Source organism: Zalophus californianus, chromosome 2 (assembly GCF_009762305.2).
Source record: "Zalophus californianus isolate mZalCal1 chromosome 2, mZalCal1.pri.v2, whole genome shotgun sequence".
NCBI lineage: Eukaryota > Metazoa > Chordata > Mammalia > Carnivora > Otariidae > Zalophus > Zalophus californianus.
In genome coordinates, this window is record NC_045596.1 from 158638675 (window position 1) to 158658972 (window position 20298).

At 36.2% G+C, this 20298-nt stretch overlaps 1 protein-coding gene across 4 annotated transcripts in view; it reads right to left on the reverse strand.

Annotated features, from left to right (window-relative positions):
• PPP3CC (protein phosphatase 3 catalytic subunit gamma) overlaps positions 1-20298 on the reverse strand; it is a 99883-nt gene that overhangs the window by 24581 nt on the left and 55004 nt on the right. For all 4 annotated transcript variants that reach the window (XM_027597467.2, XM_027597468.2, XM_027597464.2 and 1 more), the window contains exons 5-10: positions 13594-13739; positions 11962-12101; positions 6313-6390; positions 6133-6227; positions 1798-1923; positions 944-1015 (exon numbers count right to left, since the gene is read on the reverse strand). In XM_027597467.2, the coding sequence (XP_027453268.1) occupies positions 944-1015; positions 1798-1923; positions 6133-6227; positions 6313-6390; positions 11962-12101; positions 13594-13739 (657 nt within the window). The remainder of the gene's footprint in view (positions 1-943; positions 1016-1797; positions 1924-6132; positions 6228-6312; positions 6391-11961; positions 12102-13593; positions 13740-20298) is intronic.

A 20298-nucleotide genomic window follows, 5' to 3' on the forward strand; every position in this document is an offset into this window, starting at 1 on the left:
CAAAAAACAAACAAACATGCACATAACCCAGTAGGAAAATGGGCAAAAGGTATGAATTGACAATTCACATGTGGTCAATAAAAAAAAAATGTTCATTAGTCATCATAAAAATACAAATTAAAATTTTAAAAACACCAGACTATAAAAATGATAGTAAACAGTATTGGACAGTGCACTGTGAACTATGCATCACACACACAAAATGGAATCTGGAATCTAGAGGTTATCTGTATCTGATTTAAAATTGTAAGTACTAAATGACACAGATACTCAATTTCTAGAAATTTATCCTATGAAAATAATCAAGAATATGTTATTCTCAATTTCCTAATATTGCTTCCCTTTCTTTCATACCATATATCAACATCTGACTTGCACTTATTTATTGTCTTCTCTCCCCTAGAATGTAAGTTTATTGCATGCAAGGACGTAAATAGTACTTGCTATATATTAGTCATGTAATAAATACTGGTTGTTGACAGAATGTGTAAAGATTTATCTATAAGAATTTTTAAACTGTAGGGTTTTAAAACAAAAAAGTTAGAAAAAATCCAATATCCAACAGCAGATTGATTAAAACAAAAATCATCAATCAAGACTACTAGATAACTTAAAAATTAGTCTATTAAAAAACTATAAATGTTTATGATACTAATACATGACCTCATTTTTGTTAAAAAGGAAAAAGAGGGGAAAATATATGCAAAGATATAAGACAGGTAACAATATTACATCAAAATGTGAATAGTTGATATCTATGAGATGGCAGGTTTACAGGTAACTTTTTTGTTCTTATTTACGGTTTCCGGTATTTTTCAAATTTTATTTTTCTGTAATGAACACAACTCTTTTCTAATAAGACAAAGAAAATTATCTAAAACAAACTAAAACCAAACCCAAAACTTCTTCATTTCTAGTTCAAATGAGAAAAAGGCAAGTTTACCTTCAATTTCATCATCAGAAATCAATTCATCATCAGAGCATATGTTGAGAATGTTAACCAGCATCTCTGTGACTATATAAGACAAAATAACCCAAAATGTATACAATTAATAAGGTATTCTCTCTAAAATGATGTGGATGTTTAAGTAAACACATGTTAAATAAACATAGACAAAAATGACTTGTCATTATGCTATTAAGAATAAAGAGTAGCATTAAATCTAGACCTTCAGGTTTATATAGAATTTGGGGAAATTCCTTGCTTCAGTAAAAGTCTGGTCTTTGAAGATTCTATTGCATAATTACTTGATTTCATGAGACTGTTGTCCAGAGCCTTTTCCTCACTGATATGTACATGAAAAGATTTCCTCCCATTTTACAAAGATGTTAAGCCATCAGGTCTATGCCCAACAAATTTATTTTATATTTGCATACCTTGTTTGTACAGGTGCACAAATAAAATTTTACAGGACACTATTTCCTATTTAAATCTCTTCATCACTGAAGAAATCACTGAAGGAACGGTTTAGTGACTTATGTTATTTTAACATCCTGATCATAGTAGGGTAGCTGCTTTAAATTGATATTTAAAACAATAAGCGCACAATTGACTAGAACTATAATTTAAAAACCAATTAAAAATTAAAAAATAAAATAAAAAACCAATTAAGTGCCATTTAAAAATCTTTGTAGAGAACAAAGAAATTAGAAAATACTTCGGATAACTTTATTATTTATTATTTTTTATTCTTTTTAATTCTTTAAGAAAAACATTTCTGAACCATCAGGGGACTCATGAAATATTAAAGTGTGCTCCATCACTAATTAAGACAACTGATCATCCAGTTCTCTTACCTTTTTCCCCAACAAATGGCAAAGACCATGTGAAAACGTCCATAAAGTTTGGAAGCCAGTAGGGGTGTGGAGAACAGTTAAACTGCCTGATATTCATGACATTGTTTTCATATTTTAGCACAGCAGCTAAAAAGGAAAAAGCAGGAAAATCTGGCACAGAGGAACATGACATGGCAAATGGCATGCTTTGTATAGCTGTATACCTACTAAACAGAACTCAGGAACTTACTTTCCACTTGTAAGTTCACGACTCGATATTCAAGAGCAGATGGAAAATCTTAAAGCATTTTATACAGTTCATTCTTTTAAGAATTATCCCAAGGAACAAAGTTACCTGAAGATCTTATATAATAAAAGTACAAAAGAAACTAAGCTCTGAAACTTCAAAGGGTCACTGCGCAGTAACCATCTGTAGAAATCTCAGGTTCCACATTAGAAAAATTTTGTCATAATTTCCCTTTATAGGCCAAATGGTTACAATTACAGCTTTCCTTTGAAGGCAAACATTTTTCATGAAGCAAACACAGCCTCTTTTGCTAGTCATTATCCAGTGCCAAAGATTTTATAAACTCTCTGGGAGTTTATAACATAGCAATTATCAATTCATAGTAGGGGATACAGATGGTAAACTTGGAGCAATTTACACGGCTCAAAAGTAGATTAAATCATCTCTGCATATTATACAGAGGATTAAAAATCCATCTCTCCTATACAGAGTCAGTATATTGCTAGCACCATATAAATCTTTAACTTGACCAGTTCATGTATTTGTATACGTGCTTTGGTACCAAAATAATTTTCTTTATATTTTAAAAGTTTGAAAGTCCAATTTCTTAGACTTCACCATGAGCACGAGCTCTGCGATGTTGTTTGCATTATTCTCTTCAGTCTTACTGTGATCATAAATAGATTCGGGTATGAAGTACTTCAGAAATGACAGATACAGGTCATTTCCCGGTTCCTGTTTCTTCGCTTATTAAAGGATAGTCTCATGTGCTCAAAATTTAAGTTACTGAGTATCTAAAATGTATACCATGGATTATAAAGAAAATACATGAAAGTAGGATCTCCTGCTCTTAAAAACCTAACACTGGATATAATATACATGTCCCATTATTTTCATGTGTATATATTTTATTTAGGTTAGATGAATACACAATTATTCAACAATTCCCTCAATCTACACAGGAAAAAGAAGTGAGAGGCGGCTCTTTACCCTGGATGATTAGAAATGAGAGCATAAAAAATTGCTTTTGGGTATGTTCCCAGTGGACACAAAAAATAGGAATAGAAATCTTTAAAAATCATGACTTAAGGATCTTTCACATAATCATTGGAACTAAGAAATACTCTTTGGTACCAATATGAAAGAAAGAAAAGCAACAGAAGAAGAAAGAGAAAAAGGAAATGGGGAGAGGGTTGTCATTTTCAAGAAAGAGGTACTTGGATGGGGAGTAACTGAGTACCAGCAGACATTATTTCATATACCACTCTGTCTTTTGCCTAAGAAAAAACAAAAAAACAAAAAAAGTTTGAGAAACAACCAAGGAAAATAAGAATGTTTCAAGATAAAGTTACCAATTATGTCAAAGTCAACAGAAAACTCTGGTATAGACTGGACTGTGACTTAAAAGTTCACTAAAGGAATAGTCAAGATCAAAACCAGGTTAGAATGGGGCAGAAAACGAGATGGCATTTAGTGAATGAGTGAAGTGACTGCTGTGTTGGGTGGCAGGTTTCAGTTGAGCACACTGACAAATCCACAGTGCAATCAACAGATACTCTTCCTAGTGAGCCTGAACAAGGGAAAAGGGAATGTCTTCATCACACATAGAGGACTAGGGCCATGAAGTGTCCTTGAAGAAGTTGCCAACACAAGCAGCACATACCATTCATAATGGAAGAAATAAGAAGAAAACTAAGTCTCTGACATATTGGGAATATTAAGAAGGAAATAAGAAAGAATGGAGTTAGGGAGAAGCAGAGTGTTGTGGGGTAGCTAAGATTCAGAAAAGAATGACGAGATGTAAAAAAAAACTAGATGCTGGAAGAGAACTGAAGTCGAAGAAGTGTTTTTTAAAATGTGTAGTAAGCCACTGAGATGACTGATTCAAATCAGACTGAAATGAGAAGTGCCATTCCTTAGTTTCCCTTTAAACAGGATACATAGTAAGTATACTGTGGACCTCTTTTAAACTTGACTCCCCAGCTGCATATACAAGGTATGACTATAAAGTAATGAGACTTAAAAACCACCAACTACAAACACACCAGACCTTATATATGAGATGAGTGTGGTCCTCTGATGTAATCACACTAGGCACAACAACAGTAAAATGTTATACTATCATAGCAATTTAGAGTTTGACAGATGCTTTTAATGTTTATTTTTAGTATTCCAACTTATCTTCAACAACCCTATATGACAGGTATTTTAAAGATACACCGAGGCTCAGAGAAGTTAAGTGTCTCGTTAAATGTGAAATTAAGTGTCATGTTAGCTGTGAATTTAAAAGTGAAGCAGGACTAGACTAGAATTTCTTCTGACTCCTACCTTAGTGCTCTTTTCAATACACCTTGCTGCCTTACCATATATTTAATCCAAAGATGCTGCCATTACTCAAAACATTTTTGGAACTCCTCTTTTGGAATCGCCTCCAGACCCATTTTATAAGCAACACAAGAAAAACCAGTCTCATTACCCTATAATCATACCTTGTTTCTGACCCCAAATGGTATCATCTAGCTTGATCACTCACCTTATTCACCAGTCTTGACTCCAAATGACTTTTGGCTGTTCCAAAAATCAAATCCACCCTCAAAGGACGAAGATTTCCCATCACTGAGGATAATCAAAAGAATGTGTCGCAGACTCTGAAGGCAATGCCAAAAGAGGAGTTCCGAAAACGCTTTGAACAATGGCAGCATTGTTGGAATAAGCATATAGCTTCCCAAGGTAACTACTGTGAAGGGACAATACTCACTTGGATATATACGTTCTGGCATGTTTGTATAAAAGTTCTATTATTTTATAGTCATACTTTATAAACAACAAAATAGTTACAGAGGCATGTTACAGAGGATATTACAGAGGAAGTTTGCCCCAATACAAAACTTACAAACTATGAATCATAAAAAATTAAAAAAAAAAAAGATTTTGGGGTACCTGGCTTGCTCAGTCAGTAGAGTATGCAACTCTTGATCTCAGGGTCATGAGTTCAAGCCCCACATTGGGCGTATGTAAAAATAAAACTTTCAATAGGATAAAGTCTTAGAATGAGAATTTCTGGATTGAAGGCATGTTTATATTTAATCCTGTTTATATGGGAAATTGAGGTGTAGAAAAATAATGTGACTTGCCTAAAGTCACACTATTTAGTTTCTGACAGGGCTTGAACTGAAAGGATTTTTCTGACTTTTTGTACAGTATTCACCTACCTGTACCATTCCTCAAGAAAAGCAAAAACAGCTTAATAATTTATAAACATTAAAACTCCAAATAGTGACATTTTATTGAGGTACTGTTACAAATAAATTAAATTCACCAAAAGTAATAATTTATGATGACTATTCTAACTTGAACCTGAATTTCTTCTTCTTATATAAGATTTATTTATTTATTTTAAAGAGAGAGGGAGAGAGAAGGAGTTAGGGGGAAGAATTTTTTTGTCTTAACCCTTAACATAACAACACCAAAACTTTTCTTGTCTTGATATAAAAAAAAGTACCAGGGTAGTGTGTGAGTGTGTGTGTGTGTGTGTGTGTGTGTGCGCGCGCGCGTGCGCGTGCGTGTGCGTGTGTGTGTGTGAGAGAGAGAGAGAGAGAGATTAGGTGCTAAAAACCGAACACACAATCTTCAAATTATCAAACTGTTAGAAAAGTTAAATAACCTACTTACAGCTTCACAAGTAATATCAATGCCAAGTTGATATTATGCAGGAATATTTCAGGGCAGAGGGAGAGAATCTTCAAACAGTCCCCACTGAGCACAGAGCCTGACTCAGGGCTCAATCCCACGACCCATGAAATCATGACCCAAACCAAAACCAAGAGCCAGACGCTCAACTGACTGAGCCACCCAGGCGCCCCTATTCCTCTTATATTTTGATTCAGGAGTACACATCAGACCTATTATGATCATTATTTATATTTACAAAGAGCCCAATAATCCTTAGGAAATGAAAACCAAGCAGTAGCCTAAATTCTAAGTTTCTTGGCCTTTGTTTCAAGTAAGACCTCTTTTCTTATATGTAATATACTTACACATATATATGATTAAATTAGAGCTCACATTTACTCACAAATTCAAACTCAAATATCACTGGACTCCTTTACCTTTATTATTATAGACATCTAGGTAATTGGGGGCAGAGAAAATTGTAATAAGTGATGGAAAGCCTGTTGTTTGGCTCTTCCTGTACATTCGATACCTGGAAGAGAGATAACAGTCTGTCTGTCTTGATATAAAAGGCAAAACTCTGTAATGATAATTGGTACAGTTTTAATATAACTTACCCAGCATCCTGGGCTTCGTGGGCTCTGATTATTGATAACAAATTATTGTTCTGCAAAAATTCACAAACTGCAGGGTAACTGAAAAAGAAAATTAGAAAACATAAACCCAGAACTAAAACAATTGGTTTTTAGTAGGAGGAAGGGGAAAAGTCAAGACGCTATTAGTTGAATTTGTTTCAAAATTATAGATTTGACATACCACTGAACTTTTATTAATGGCTTAGCAATCATCACTGTTTTTCCACTTCACTAATATACCTCATTCCAGATCAAATATGCAGATAACAGACAACCTTAGGACAGGAAAAGAGCTCCCTACCTTTAAAATTTCTTGTCTTAACCCTTAACATAACAACACCAAAACTTTTCTTGTCTTGATATAAAAAAAAGTACCAGGGTACTGTGTGTGTGTGTGTGTGTGTGTGTGTGTGAGAGAGAGAGAGAGAGAGAGAGAGAGAGAGAGAGAGAGAGAGAGAGAGAGATTAGGTGCTAAAAACCAAACACACAATTTTCAAATTATCAAATTGTTAGAAAAGTTAAATAACCTACTTACAGCTTCACAAGTAATATCAAAGCCAAGTTGATATTATGCAGGAGTATTTCAGGAGTAAATGCAAATATTACATCTAACTATATTCTAATGAAAGGTGTGATATTTGCATCTACTCCTAACATTTTCTCTCAATATTATTATCTTGCTACATTTAGAAAAACCTGATAGGTTGGGGTGCCTGAGTGGCTCAGTTAGGTGTCTGATTTTTTTTTTTTTAAGATTTATTTATTTATTTTGAGAGAGAGAGCACACAAAAGTGGGGTTGGGGGAGAGAGAGAGAGGGAGAGAGAATCTCAAGCAGATTCTGCACTGAAGATGGAGCCAAGGGGGGCTGTATCCCATGACCCTGAAATCAAGACCCGAGCTAAAACCAAGAGTCAGTGCCCAGGCGCCACAAGTACACTCTTAATTTCTACTCGGGTTTCTTAAGATTCTCTCTCCCATATGGAGGTTCCTCAAACAGTTGAAAATAGAGCTACCCTACGATCCAGCAATTGCACTACTGGGTATTTACCCCAAAGACACAAATGTAGGGATCCGAAGGGGTACGTGCACCCCAATGTTTATAGCAGCGATGTCCACAATAGCCAAACTGTGGAAAGGGCCAAGATGTCCATCGACAGATGAATGGATAAAGAAGATGTGGTATATATACACAATGGCATATTATGCAGCCATCAAAAGGAATGAGATCTTGCCATTTGCAATGACGTGGATGGAACTGGAGGGTGTTATGCTGAGTGAAATAAGTCAATCAGAGAAAGACATGTATCATATGACCTCACTGATATGAGGAATTCTTAATCTCAGGAAACAAATTGAGGGTTGCTGGAGTGGTGGGGGGTGGGAGGGATGGGGTGGCTGGGTGATAGACATTGGGTAGGGTATGTGCTATGGTGAGCGCTGTGAATTGTGCAAGACTGTTGAATCACAGATCTATACTTCTGAAACAAATAATGCAACATATGTTAAGAAAAAAGAAAAAGAAGAAGATAGCAGGAGGGGAAGAATGAAGGGGAGTAAGTCGGAGGGGGAGACGAACCATGAGAGACAATGGACTCTGAAAAACAAACTGAGGGTTCTAGAGGGGAGGGGGGTGGGGGGATGGGTTAGCCTGGTGATGGGTATTAAAGAGGGTACATTCTGCGTGGAGTACTGGGTGTTATGCACAAACAATGAATCATGGAACACTACATCAAAAACTAATGATGTAATATATGATGATTAACATAACAATAAAAAATTTTAAAAAAAAAGATTCTCTCTCTCCCTCTGGGGTGGGGGGGGGCTGTGAAGGGGGGGGGAAGAATTACCTGATAGGAAAAACTGGAGAATGGAGAATACCAAATTATCCTAGAATTATCCAAGTGTTAATTATTTATATTTAAATCTTTCTTATTATGCTCATTAGAAAAATTAACTTTTAAAATAGATTGTACATTCGCATGGTATAAATTGAAAGATACAAATAGTGAGATACAGATACAGTGAAATGCCTCTCTTCTTTTTTTCTTTTAAAGTTTATTTTTTTTAAATAATCTCTATACCCAATGTGGGGCTCAAACTCATGACCCCAAGATCAAGAGTCAGTTGCATGCTCTTTTTTTTTTTAAAGATTTTATTTATTTGAGAGCGAGAATGAGAGAGAGAGAGAGAGAGAGAGCATGCGAGGGGGGAGGGTCAAAGGGAGAAGCAGACTCCCTGCTGAGCAGGGAGCCCGATGCGGGACTCAATCCCGGGACTCCAGGATCATGGCCTGAGCCGAAGGCAGTCGCTTAACCAACTGAGCCACCCAGGTGCCCAAGTTGCATGCTCTTCTGATTGAGCCAGCCAGGCATCCCTAAATGCCGCCCTTCTTCCTACATCTATCTTCTAGCTACCTTAGGAGCAACCAATGTTCCTGGTTTCTTTGAGTACCCTTTAAAAGATATTCTATAGGCATACCTTGGAGATGTTGTGGGTTCTGTTCCAGACCACCACAACAAAGCAAATATTGAAATAAAGCAGGTCAAATTAATTTTTTGGTTTCGCAGTACATATAAAAGTTAAACTTACACTATACCGTAGTCTATTAAGTGTGCAATAGCATTATGTCTAAAAAAATAATGCATATACCTTAACTTAAAAATAATACCTTATTGCTGAAAATGCTAACCATCATCTGAGCTTTCAGTGGTCATAATCACAGATCACAAATCACCATATTTAAATGGTGATTTAAATAAATAAATATAATTTAAATAAATAAATATAAAAAATTTTGAAATATTGGGAGAATTACCAAAATGTGACAGAGACAGGAAGTGAGCAAATACTGCTGGAAAAATAATACCCAAGAGACTTGCTCAACACAAGATTGCTGCAAACCTTCAATTTGTAAAAAACTCAGTATCTATGAAGTGCAATACAGCGAAGTGCAATAAAATAAGGTATGCCTGTATTTTATATCTGTACATAAAGGGTTTGTTTTCTTTTTTTTATTAAAAAAAATAGCCTCCTTGAATAGTCTGGCACATTCCATTGTCTGAATGTACCACAAGGTATTCAACTAACTATTCTTCTATTGAACATTTGGGTTGTTTTAAATCTTTTATCATAGGGGCACCTTGGTGGCTCAGTTGGTTAAGTATCTCACTCTAAATCTCAGGGTCTCAGGGCTGTGACTTCAAGCCCCACATTGGGCTCCTTGTTGGGTGTGGAGCCTACTTAAAAATAAATAAATTTATCACAAATAATACACCAGTGAATAACCTTGTACCACTGACCCTTGAACAATGTGGGGAGTGTTGACTCCCCTCGCAGTCAAAAATCTGTGTATAACTTTTTCTTGTGTATATAACTATTTTTTTTAAATTTTATTTATTTGACAGAGAAAGACACAGCAAGAGAGGGAACACAAGCAGGGGGAGTGGGAGAGGGAGAAGCAGACTTCCTGCGGAGCAGGGAGCCCAACTCGGGGCCCGATCCCAGGACCCTGGGACCATAACCCGAGCTGAAGGCAGATGCCCAACGACTGAGCCACCCAGGCGCCCTGTGTGTATAGCTTTTTTTAAGTAGGCTCCATGCCCAACATGGGGCCTAAACTCACGACCCTGAGATCAAAAGTCACATGTTCTAGGCACCTTCATGTATGTAACTTTTGACTCCCCCAAAAGCTGGCCTGTCGACTAGAAGCCTTACCCATAACAGTCAATTGACACATACTTTGTATGTTCTATGTATCATATGCTTTATTCTTACGCTAAAATAAGCTAGAGAAAAGAAAATCTTAAGCAAGAAAAAATACATTTCTAGTACTGTTATTTATATAAAAAAAAAAATCCGTGTTTAAGTGGACCTGTGCAGTTCAAACACGTTGTTCAAGGGTATACATTTTACACATCTGCACATTTACATAGTTGATTCTTGTTATTTGCAGTAGCTATGTTCTATAAAGTTAACTTGTAAATACAGCATTAGTCAAAACTGAACCACTGCTCCTAGAGAAAATACACAGTTAGGGTCCTGTGAGCCTCTGGTCACATTTTCACTAACCGATCAATTCATAACCTTGTTTTATGTGTGTTTCTGTGTAAGGACACCTTATTTAACATATACTGTTGATTAATTAACATGGGACTCATGGACAACAATGCCTTAAGTCATTCCCGAATAAAGCTTATATGTATTTTCTCTGTAAGACACATCACAGCCTTCTTACATGTAGAAATACTCGGTAGCACTTAAGCACTATGTTGGGGGCCATTTTACACAGCAAACTCACCAACAAAAAAATGTGAAAAGTATTGTACTAAATGGACCACAAAAAGAATGGTGTAATAGCATGAAAGCTGAAACAAGACAGCAAAGCAGCTCCTTGTTAACCTCGGTTAGGAAGACACATGGGGTGACAAATTTTTCATCATTCAGCATGTGTGCATGTCTGAATGACCATGACAGTGCCATGAGAGGTGACTTTGCAGTTACAAGTAATTCTTAACAGGAAGGCAAATTTGAAGATCAGAATTCGTAAATAACGAGGATCAGTTGTACAGCCACAGGATTACACTTTAGAAGAAGAACTTCTGGATCAAAGGCCCTGGACATTTATAATAGATGTTGTCAAGCTCATCTCCAAAGAAATCACAGAGTTTCTGTTGTGCAAACAATAAAAAGGTATTATGATCTTTATTTTAAGCACTGTAAAGAGAAGTAAAATTTAGGGGTTCAGTCAGTTGAGTGTCTGACTTGGTTTTGGCTCAGCGTGCGCATGTACTCTCTCTCTCTCAAGATAAATAAATAAAATCTTTTTTAAAAAATTTTAAAAAGAGAGAAGTAAAATTTAAATAACTCAGAAAGGAATAAAACAAGGTTGCCTAGAAGAAGGTTAAAACTATGGCAATATTAAGACTTTTTACTTAATATATGTGGATTTCATTTAATAAATGTACTATCTAGGCAATTAACAAAGATTTAAACTAACTATATGCATTAACTTGTCACAGTCAAACACTGGGATTAAAAAAATTTAGGCTTCAAACTTCTCTCTCTCCCTCTTTTTGAATGGTAGAACACAATAAAAGCTCACATATGAGATTTAAGACAACAGCCAACTTCCAGGAAATGTCCTGGGCTTAGTTCACAATGTCCTGTTCTTTTTATATCTTGGCCTATAGCAGTGGTTCCAAACACTGGAGAGATTTTTAAAAAAATAACAGGATTTTCCTGTCTCAGACCCACTGAATCAGAATCTCTGGGGGAAGAGCCAACAAATCTTTATTTTTAAAAAAACTCATTGATGATGTTTGGGAACAAATAATCAAGATTGTTTAGGGTCAGAAAATAACATTTAATCACTGCAAGATGTTCTGTTCAATCATGTTCAGTATATTACACTTAGGTATTAATGAAGGTACTCATATATTATGAGGGTACATAATACCTATTAAAATGTAAAAAACAAAATAAGAATTTTCTGCCTTCTATTAATCAAAAAATTAAACAAAAGTCTTTATACTACACAAATTATATATATAAGATATAAAGTACTTACAAATAATTTGATGATACATATTACAATTCCCTTTCCTAACTTATAACTTTGAGGATTAGCTTACCTGTAAAAATAAGAGCACCCTCGGACAGTGTTGTGGGTATAGTGCTCCAAGGTCTTTTCATTACCATAATCCTCTGAAGGATCAGACCAAAGCAGGTCACACACTGGCCCAAAGGCTGGAGGTTCTTTAAACCTGTCTAACTAGAAAACACACAAAAACCAAAAGAAGAAAAATCATGAAGGCAAAAGGAACTTTTGGAAACTGGTATGGGTCAAAAACAAAACCAAACCAAACCCTCCCACCAACAAGAATATATTAGGAGAAAAAGCAGCAAGCCCCATAAAGAATTTTTCCTTTAGGAAGAAAATGAGCATTTAACAAATTTGGATACACAATTTTTATTATTTTTTTGAAATAAATTTGTATAAATATCCCTGTCATCTAACCATACTGTAGAAAAGGACTGCTTTACATCCTAGTCTTTATTGAGAAAGACTATGTAAAGTTCCTTTCAACTGCCTAGGTGAGCTAACATTACCATCAGGGCAGGAAAGGTTTTACAATTGTTCTGTTCATTGTCTACCTCATTCCAGTGGAGATTTCTAGTTTTATTTTGTAAAGGACTTTCATCCTTTCCATTCTATGCAGTGCAGGCATTTCAATGTAAGTTATTAATTTAAGCCTTGAGTCATTGCTGCTTTGGTTAGTAGCATAAAAAGCAAGACAAAACCGGTAACTAAGATAGCTGAGGACTTCTACTGAGTGAAAGGGGAGGTTTTTAATACAAGTGATTCAGAATTGCAAAATTCAAAACTTAACAATGTAAAAGAGAAATGCTGGTTATTTTAAAGACCATAAGGCAGCAGAAATATAGGCATATCCTCTTACCCTGAGGAGAGTAACTTTAATTCAGAGAAAAGTTTTATAAACAGAAAAATCTTTAATTTCAGTATCTACATGAGACTGGTAGAAGAATACAAAGGTAGAGAAAAGATGATAACGTAGAACAACAGAAGTGAAAAAAGATTGATCATCTTTATAGAAAATCCTGAAAATGATAATCACCAACTCACAAGAGTGTAGCAATTAAATTCTATCATCTAAAATGTCAAAGTCAGGGCGCCTGGGTGGCTCAGTTGGTTAAGCGACTGCCTTCCGCTCAGGTCATAATCTTGGAGTCCCTGGATGGAGTCCCGCATCGGGCTCCCTGCTCTGCCGGAAGCCTGCTTCTCCCTCTCCCACTTCCCCCTCCTTGTGTTCCCTCTCTCACTGTCTCTCTCTCTGTCAAATAAAATCTTTAAAAAAAAAAAAAAAGAAAAGAAAACGTGATTAAGAGTTAAGTGGTTTGGTCAAGGTTACACAAGTCAATGCAGGACAGGGATTAGAACCCTGATTTCCTTCCTTTTGTATTGCTACATAATTTAAAGTTTCAGGGCTATACTCAAAATAGGTTATGTTTCCTGTAGGTGAAAGTACAGATTTCATTAAAATTTACAGGAATTTTCTGGAAGATATTTAGCAAAATGTTAACAGTGGTTGTCTCCCAATAATGAGACCACAGGTGATTTTCACTTTCTTACTTCTGATTATCTGTATTTAAAAATTTTCAGCAATAGAGGCATATTAGTTGACTACAATAAAAAAAAAACTAAAAATACATATACTCCATAAGACTACTGAAAGATTACTTACTTTCTTAATGTCATCTAAACTAGTAATTTCAGGTGACATCCCTCCATGTACACACAGAAACTGCTGGTTTAAGAGGGCAGCAAGAGGAAGACAGTCAAATGTCTCCATACACGCATCATACACCTGTTCAGAATATTTGATTCGACCTATCAAAAAAAGAAAAACAGTCAAAGGAAGAAAAGCTAAAATTTATCATATATGAAAAAGGATATTGGACAGAAAATTATGAAGCTACTTCAAAGCCATTCATTTCAGGCAAACTTGAAAACAATCATCTTTATAAAAATATGCTTGAAAAGTTGTGGATAAAAGGTAAACAAAATCTCCTCTAAAGACAAGTGTTACGTTGGATTAACTTTCTAGCTCTGTTGCCTTGGAAACCTGATAAGGCGAATGTCAGCTGTGTTATTAGGCAACATAGCTTATGTTAAAAATTACTCAATTACCTGGTAGCTACAGCTTTGTACTTCTGAGTCCAATGACTCAAGGTAGGTGTCTGTGGGATCCTGGAATCTATACCAATAAAGCTTTTACAGGCAATATTGGCAATTGTGCTACCTGAGGCTTCTAAGCCACAGTGGCTCCCCGATCTGCCCAATATGGATAGTTTCCCTGCACCTGAACTGTGACTTGGAGGGGGAGGGGTAGGCAGAAAACCTTCGGACTGCTATACCCACTCTCATGAGGACTACTCCCCTGAAAAGGGATGCCTGGAGCTGCAGCTGTGTCTGGACTGTATCCTTCTAGGAGATAAATGCCAATATGGCCCATGGTAATCTTGTAAGCCTGAATATTTTGTTGTGACTAAAAGACTCTCCGGGGGGTACTGAAGAAATATAAATGGAAACTGAAGTTTTAAGAGTAATCAATAAAATATCAATACTCTTTTGCTATGATTTTTAAGATGTTTTAGCAAATTTTGTTTCAATTCCATTTTATATAAAAATGTTCATCCCTGGGGCACCTAGGTGGCTCAATCAGTTAAATGTCTGCCTTCGGCTCAGGTCAGGACCTCAGGGTTGTGGGATCCAGTCCCACATCAGGCTCCCTGCTCAACAGGGAGTCTGCTTTTCCCTCTTACTCTCCCTCTGTCTGTCTCTCTCAAGTAAATAAATAAAAATTAAAAAAATGTTCATCTTTATGAATTGTATTTTGGGGTTAAAGAACAAGGAAACACTCCAGTGGGCAGAGGGTGGAGTCTCCACAATTATCCAGAAACAATCTGTCATGAAGTAAGAGCTGGAAAGCTGAAAGATGGCTTTAGTTTAAAAAGAAAGGGAATATTTTTTTCTTCCTTGGCTTTGGATTTCAGAAAGTCAAGCCTGGAGGTGCCTGTTGGTAGAGAAGGCCAGAGGTCGTAAAGGCAGGCAGCCCTACAGAACTATGAGCTCCTGCTCTTCCAAAATTCTGTGAAGATGAGACAAGCCTACAGGACCTAGAGAACAAAGCCATAGCAAGTGAGTCAGATTATCTAGTTGATAATTGTTTCTGTGTTTACTTCCTTGTAATTTCCAAGCTTTTAGAAAAGATGTGTTTAAGGATCAAAACCTGGTCTTGGCAAGGCTTTGGAGAATAAAGTGAAGGGTAATGGTCCAGATTTGGGCCAGAGTACAGAACATGGATGGCAGAAATGTCTGGAGAGACATTCCTAAAGGGTAGGTATAGATGAAGGGAACCATATCTGAGTTATAAGACTTTACATTCCTGAATGTGAGGATCTTCTCTTTATTGCCAAGGTTTGAGGGCATTAAGGGAGTCTGTGGGTTCCTTTAAAAACTTCAGAGCATTGGGGCACCTGGGTGCCTCAGTTGGTCAAAAGGCTGCCTTCAGCTCAGGTCCTGATCCCAGGGTCCTGGGATCGAGCCCCACATCGGGCTCCCTGCTTGGCGGGAAGCCTGTTTCTCCCTCTCCCACTCCCCCTGCTTGTGTTCTTTTTCTAGCTGTCTCTCTCTGTCAGTTAAATAAATAAATAAAATCTTTAAAAAAAAACAACAACACTTCAGAGCATTTTGTATTACCATGACCGCAGTTAAGATCATCTATTTCACAACATATGCTAACTCTATTAGGACAACCAAGTTAGTAAGAGCCATGCCTTATGCATCTTTGCATCTCCTTACAATTACATCCTGATATTCTGCTTTTTATTTGAACACTATAAATTTTGGCTATTGCAAGAGTAGATCCATATTGGCCATAAAGTCTACATGAGGAAAAAAGTGGAAAAAAAACCCGAAAAACCCAACTCCTTTTGTTCGTGGCCAGTGATTAACTTTTTCTCCTGAAAATCCTTGGAGCCAGAGTTCCCTCTTGCCAATGTCAATAAAAAATTCCTCTGTAAGAGTCTTAAGCTTAGATATAGGGAGGAGTTTTGTTTTTTTTAATTCAAGTATAATTGACATGCAATGTCATATTAGTTTCAGTACAATATATTGATTCAACAATTCTATACATTATGTAATGTTCACCATGATAAGTATAGTTACCATCTTTACCATATAGTTATTACAATACTATTGACTATATACCCTATGTCATACTTTTCATCCTTGTGACTTATTTATTTTCTAATTGGAAGTTTGTGCCTCTTAATCACCTTAACCCATTTAGTCCATTCTCCACCTGTTTCCCCTCCAGCAACCATATTTGTTCTACGTATTTGAGTCTGTTTCTGTTTTTGTTTTGTTTTTCAGATTCCACATGTAAGTGAAATCATATGGTATTTGTCTTTCTCTGTCTGACTTACCTCACTTAATATAATATCCCCTGGGTCTATCCATGTTATAATGAACAGCAAGAGTTTTCATTCATTTTATGGCTGAGTAACATTGCTGTGGGGGGGGCGGCTAGGTGGCTCAGTCGGGCAAGTGGCGGCCAACTCTTGATTTGGGCTCAGGTCATGATCCCAGTGTCCTGGTGTCCCGGGATGGAGCCCCACATCAGGCTCCCTGCTCAGCAGGGGGTCTGCTTCTCCCTCTGCCCCTCCCCCTGCTCCAGCTTTCTCTCTCTCACTCTCTCAAATAAATAAATAAAATCTTTTTTATTAAAAAGAAAAAATATTGCTGTGTGTGTCTGTGTGTGTGTGTTTACACACCACATCTTTATCTATTTACCTATCAAAGGATACTAGGTTGTATCCATATCTTGGCTACTGTAAATAATGTTACAATAAACATAAGGGTACATAAATCTTTCAAATTACTGTTTTCATCTTCTTTGGATAAATACCTAAGTGATGGAATTATTGGATCATATGGTACTTCTACTTTTTTTCTATTTTTATTTTTTTAAGAAAACTCCATACTGTTTTCCATAATGGCTGTACCAATTTACATTCCCATCAACAGCAAGCAAGGGCTCCCTTTTCTCCCCATCTTTGCCAACTTGTTATTTCTTGTCTTTTTGATACTAGCCATTCTGACTAGTATGAGGTGACAGCTCACTGTGGTTTTGATTTGCATTTCCCTGATGATGAGTGATATTGAGCATCTTTTCATGTGTCTGTTGGTCATCTGGATGTCTTCTTTGGAGAAGTGTCTACGAATGACTCAAAAGAATTCCTTAGCCTACTTCCAAAAGGATACCAAGTCTGGAGAAAGATGACAAGCAATACCCCATTTTGTACATTAAAACAGGAGGTTACACAGAAAACAAGTGTTGGTGAGGATGTGCAGAAAAAGGAACCTGGTGGGAATGCAAACTGGTGCAGCCACTGTGGAAAACAGTACGGAGGTTCCTCAAAAAATTAAAAATAGAACTACCCTACAGTCGAGTAATCACACTATTGTTTATTTATTTACCCAAAGAATATAAAAGCACTAATTCGAAAGGATATCTGCACCCCTATGTTTATTGCAGCATTATTTACAATACCAAACTATGGAAGCAGCCCAAATGTCCATCAATACCTGAATGTATAAAGAAAATGTTATAGGTATATGTACAATGGAATATTATTTAACCACAAAAATAATAAAATCTTGCCATTTGCAATGACATGGATAGAGCTAGAATATAATGCTAAACGAAGTCAGCCAGCCAGAGAAAGAAAAGTACCGTATGATTTCACTCATGTGGAATTTAAGAAACAAAACAAACAAAGAAAAAGAAAGAGAGGGGAGTCTGGGTGGCTCAGTTGGTTAAGCTTCAGCTGAGGTCATGATCCCAGGGTTCTGGAATCGAGCCCCATGTCAGGCTCCCTGCTCAGTGGAGAGCCTGCTTCTCCCTCCCACTCTGCCCCTCCTCCCACCCCCCCCAGCTCATGCTCTCTCTCTCTCTCAATTTCAAATAAAATTTTTTTAAAAAATTAAAAAAAGAGAGAGAAAAACCAAGAAACAGACTCTTACCCATAGAGAACAAACTGATGGTTACTAGAGGAGAGGTGAGTGGGGCGATGGGTGAAATAGGTGATGGGGATTAAAAGTACACTTATCATGATGAGCACTGAGTAATGTATAGAATTGTTGAATCACTATATTGTACATCTGAAATTAATATAACACTACGTGTTAACTATACTGGAATTAAAATAAAAAAATTCATAAAATTTTTTAAAAACCAGGAGGTTATGAATCAAACTAAGCATAAAGAAGGCTCAGTCGTTAAGCATCTGCCTTCGGCTCAGGTTGTGATCCTGGGGTCCTGGGATTGAGCCCCACATCGGGATCACTGCTCAGCGGGAAGCCTGCTTCTCCCTCTCCCACTACCCCGCTTGTGTTCCCTCTCTCGCTGTGTCTGTCAAATAAATAAGTACAATCTTAAAAAAAAAAAAGTTAATGTTATATTAACACATGACCAAAATAGTTTACAAAATTTTTATTTTCTTAAAGTATATGAATAGGTACATAAATACCAACACATTTACTTTCTGAGGAGTTAGACTGAAGATATCTATATTCTTCCTTGACTTAGTTTATATGTATTTTCTCTGATGAATTATGTAACTTTATATAGTAATATTTATTATTATTATATATCACCTTTATTATTGAAATTTGTTGAAGGTTCACAATGTATCTGTGCCATCAGTGAGTTAAGTGTTCCCCACAGTGTGGTGATCAAAAGAATGGAGTATGGAACCTGACTGCCTCGATCTGAAGCTTGGCTACTAGCTGTGATACTCAGCACAAATTGCTTAGCTCTCTGTGTTTTGATTTCCTCATCTATAAAATGGGCATAATGACAATACATACCTATATTACAAGGTTGCTGTGAAGATTAAATGAATTCATATATGTAAAATGCTTTGAATAACATATGGCACACAGTAGGTACTTTGTGTTAACTAATGAAATTACCTTATTTTATCTTCACAGAAACCCTATAAGTACTGTCACTATCTTCATTAAAAAACTGAAGAAATTGGGCCTACTTGCCGAAGTCACAAGCTAGTAAGTGGCAAGACTGAAAATTGAACCTGTTCATGCTCTTAATACCATGTAATTCTCCCAATCATTATTTCAAATTAAATATTTAATAGGAGAATCTAAATAGCCAAATATATAATTCCCAAAGGTTAAATTAGCTGACTCAGTGTTTTATTTTCATGAGAAATTTTAAGCTTTATCCCATAAAACAATAATTTCCATAACAAAGGAAAATGTACCTCAATCACAGGATCACACTGATGATACAAGTTCTAACCAGTTTCAATAATGCCACATTAACAAAACAGAATTTCAACAATATTCTTTAAAGGTAATTTTGAGAGTCAACACTATTTGCAAGAAACCATGACCTGGTCTAGCCACTGATTATATACTTATCTTCATTTACATTTGCTTTCATTATGAAAAAAAAATTACATTTACATAGTTCAAAATACAAAAGCTATAAAAAGTTATACAGGTCTACAAACCCCTACTCCTCCCACCCACCCCCTGCAAGCAACCAGTATTACTAGTTTTCTGTAGGTCTTTACAAAGATAACCCTATGCATACACATGCAGATATGTACCTGTATTCTCTTTTCAAAACATCCTTTTATTTTTTACATAAATGGTAGCATATATACACTGTTTTACATTTGGTTTTTGCACTTAACATATTTTGGAGATCATGAACATATTTTGGAGATCATGCCATATCTTTATATGAAGAGCTTTGTAATTAATTTTTTATGTCTAAACAGTAGTTCACTTTATGGATATACCACAATCTAACCACACTAATCTCTTACTACTACAAATAATAATGTAGGCATTAATACGACAAGCAATACTTATTTTTAAAAAAATAAACCTGTCATAACAATACTGTTTTCATTAGCAAAATTACAGGAGTTTCTAGAACCTGTCAGTAAGCTATTTAATTAAACATCAAAAAATGGCTCATGGAAACAATTAATTTACTTTAGAAATTTGGACCCAGAGCTATGGGATGGAATCATAAAAGTACTAGGTTTACTTTCCAAGTATACAACAGTAAAGCAATATTTTTGCAAAGATAAATGATATGTCAAAAGTTAATTGTTCTATTTTTCTTTGCTATTCATATTATCTCTGGGTTTGAAAGGAATACTAAAAATAACTGTAATGTAAAGCAATTTAAGAATTTATGTAAAAAAGGGGCACCTGGGTGGCTCAGTTGGTTAAGCAACTGCCTTCGGCTCGGGTAATGATCCCGGGGTCCTGGGATTGAGCCCCGCATCGGGGGGGGGGGGGGTCCTTGCTCAGCAGGGAGCCTGCTTCTCCCTCTCCCTACTAC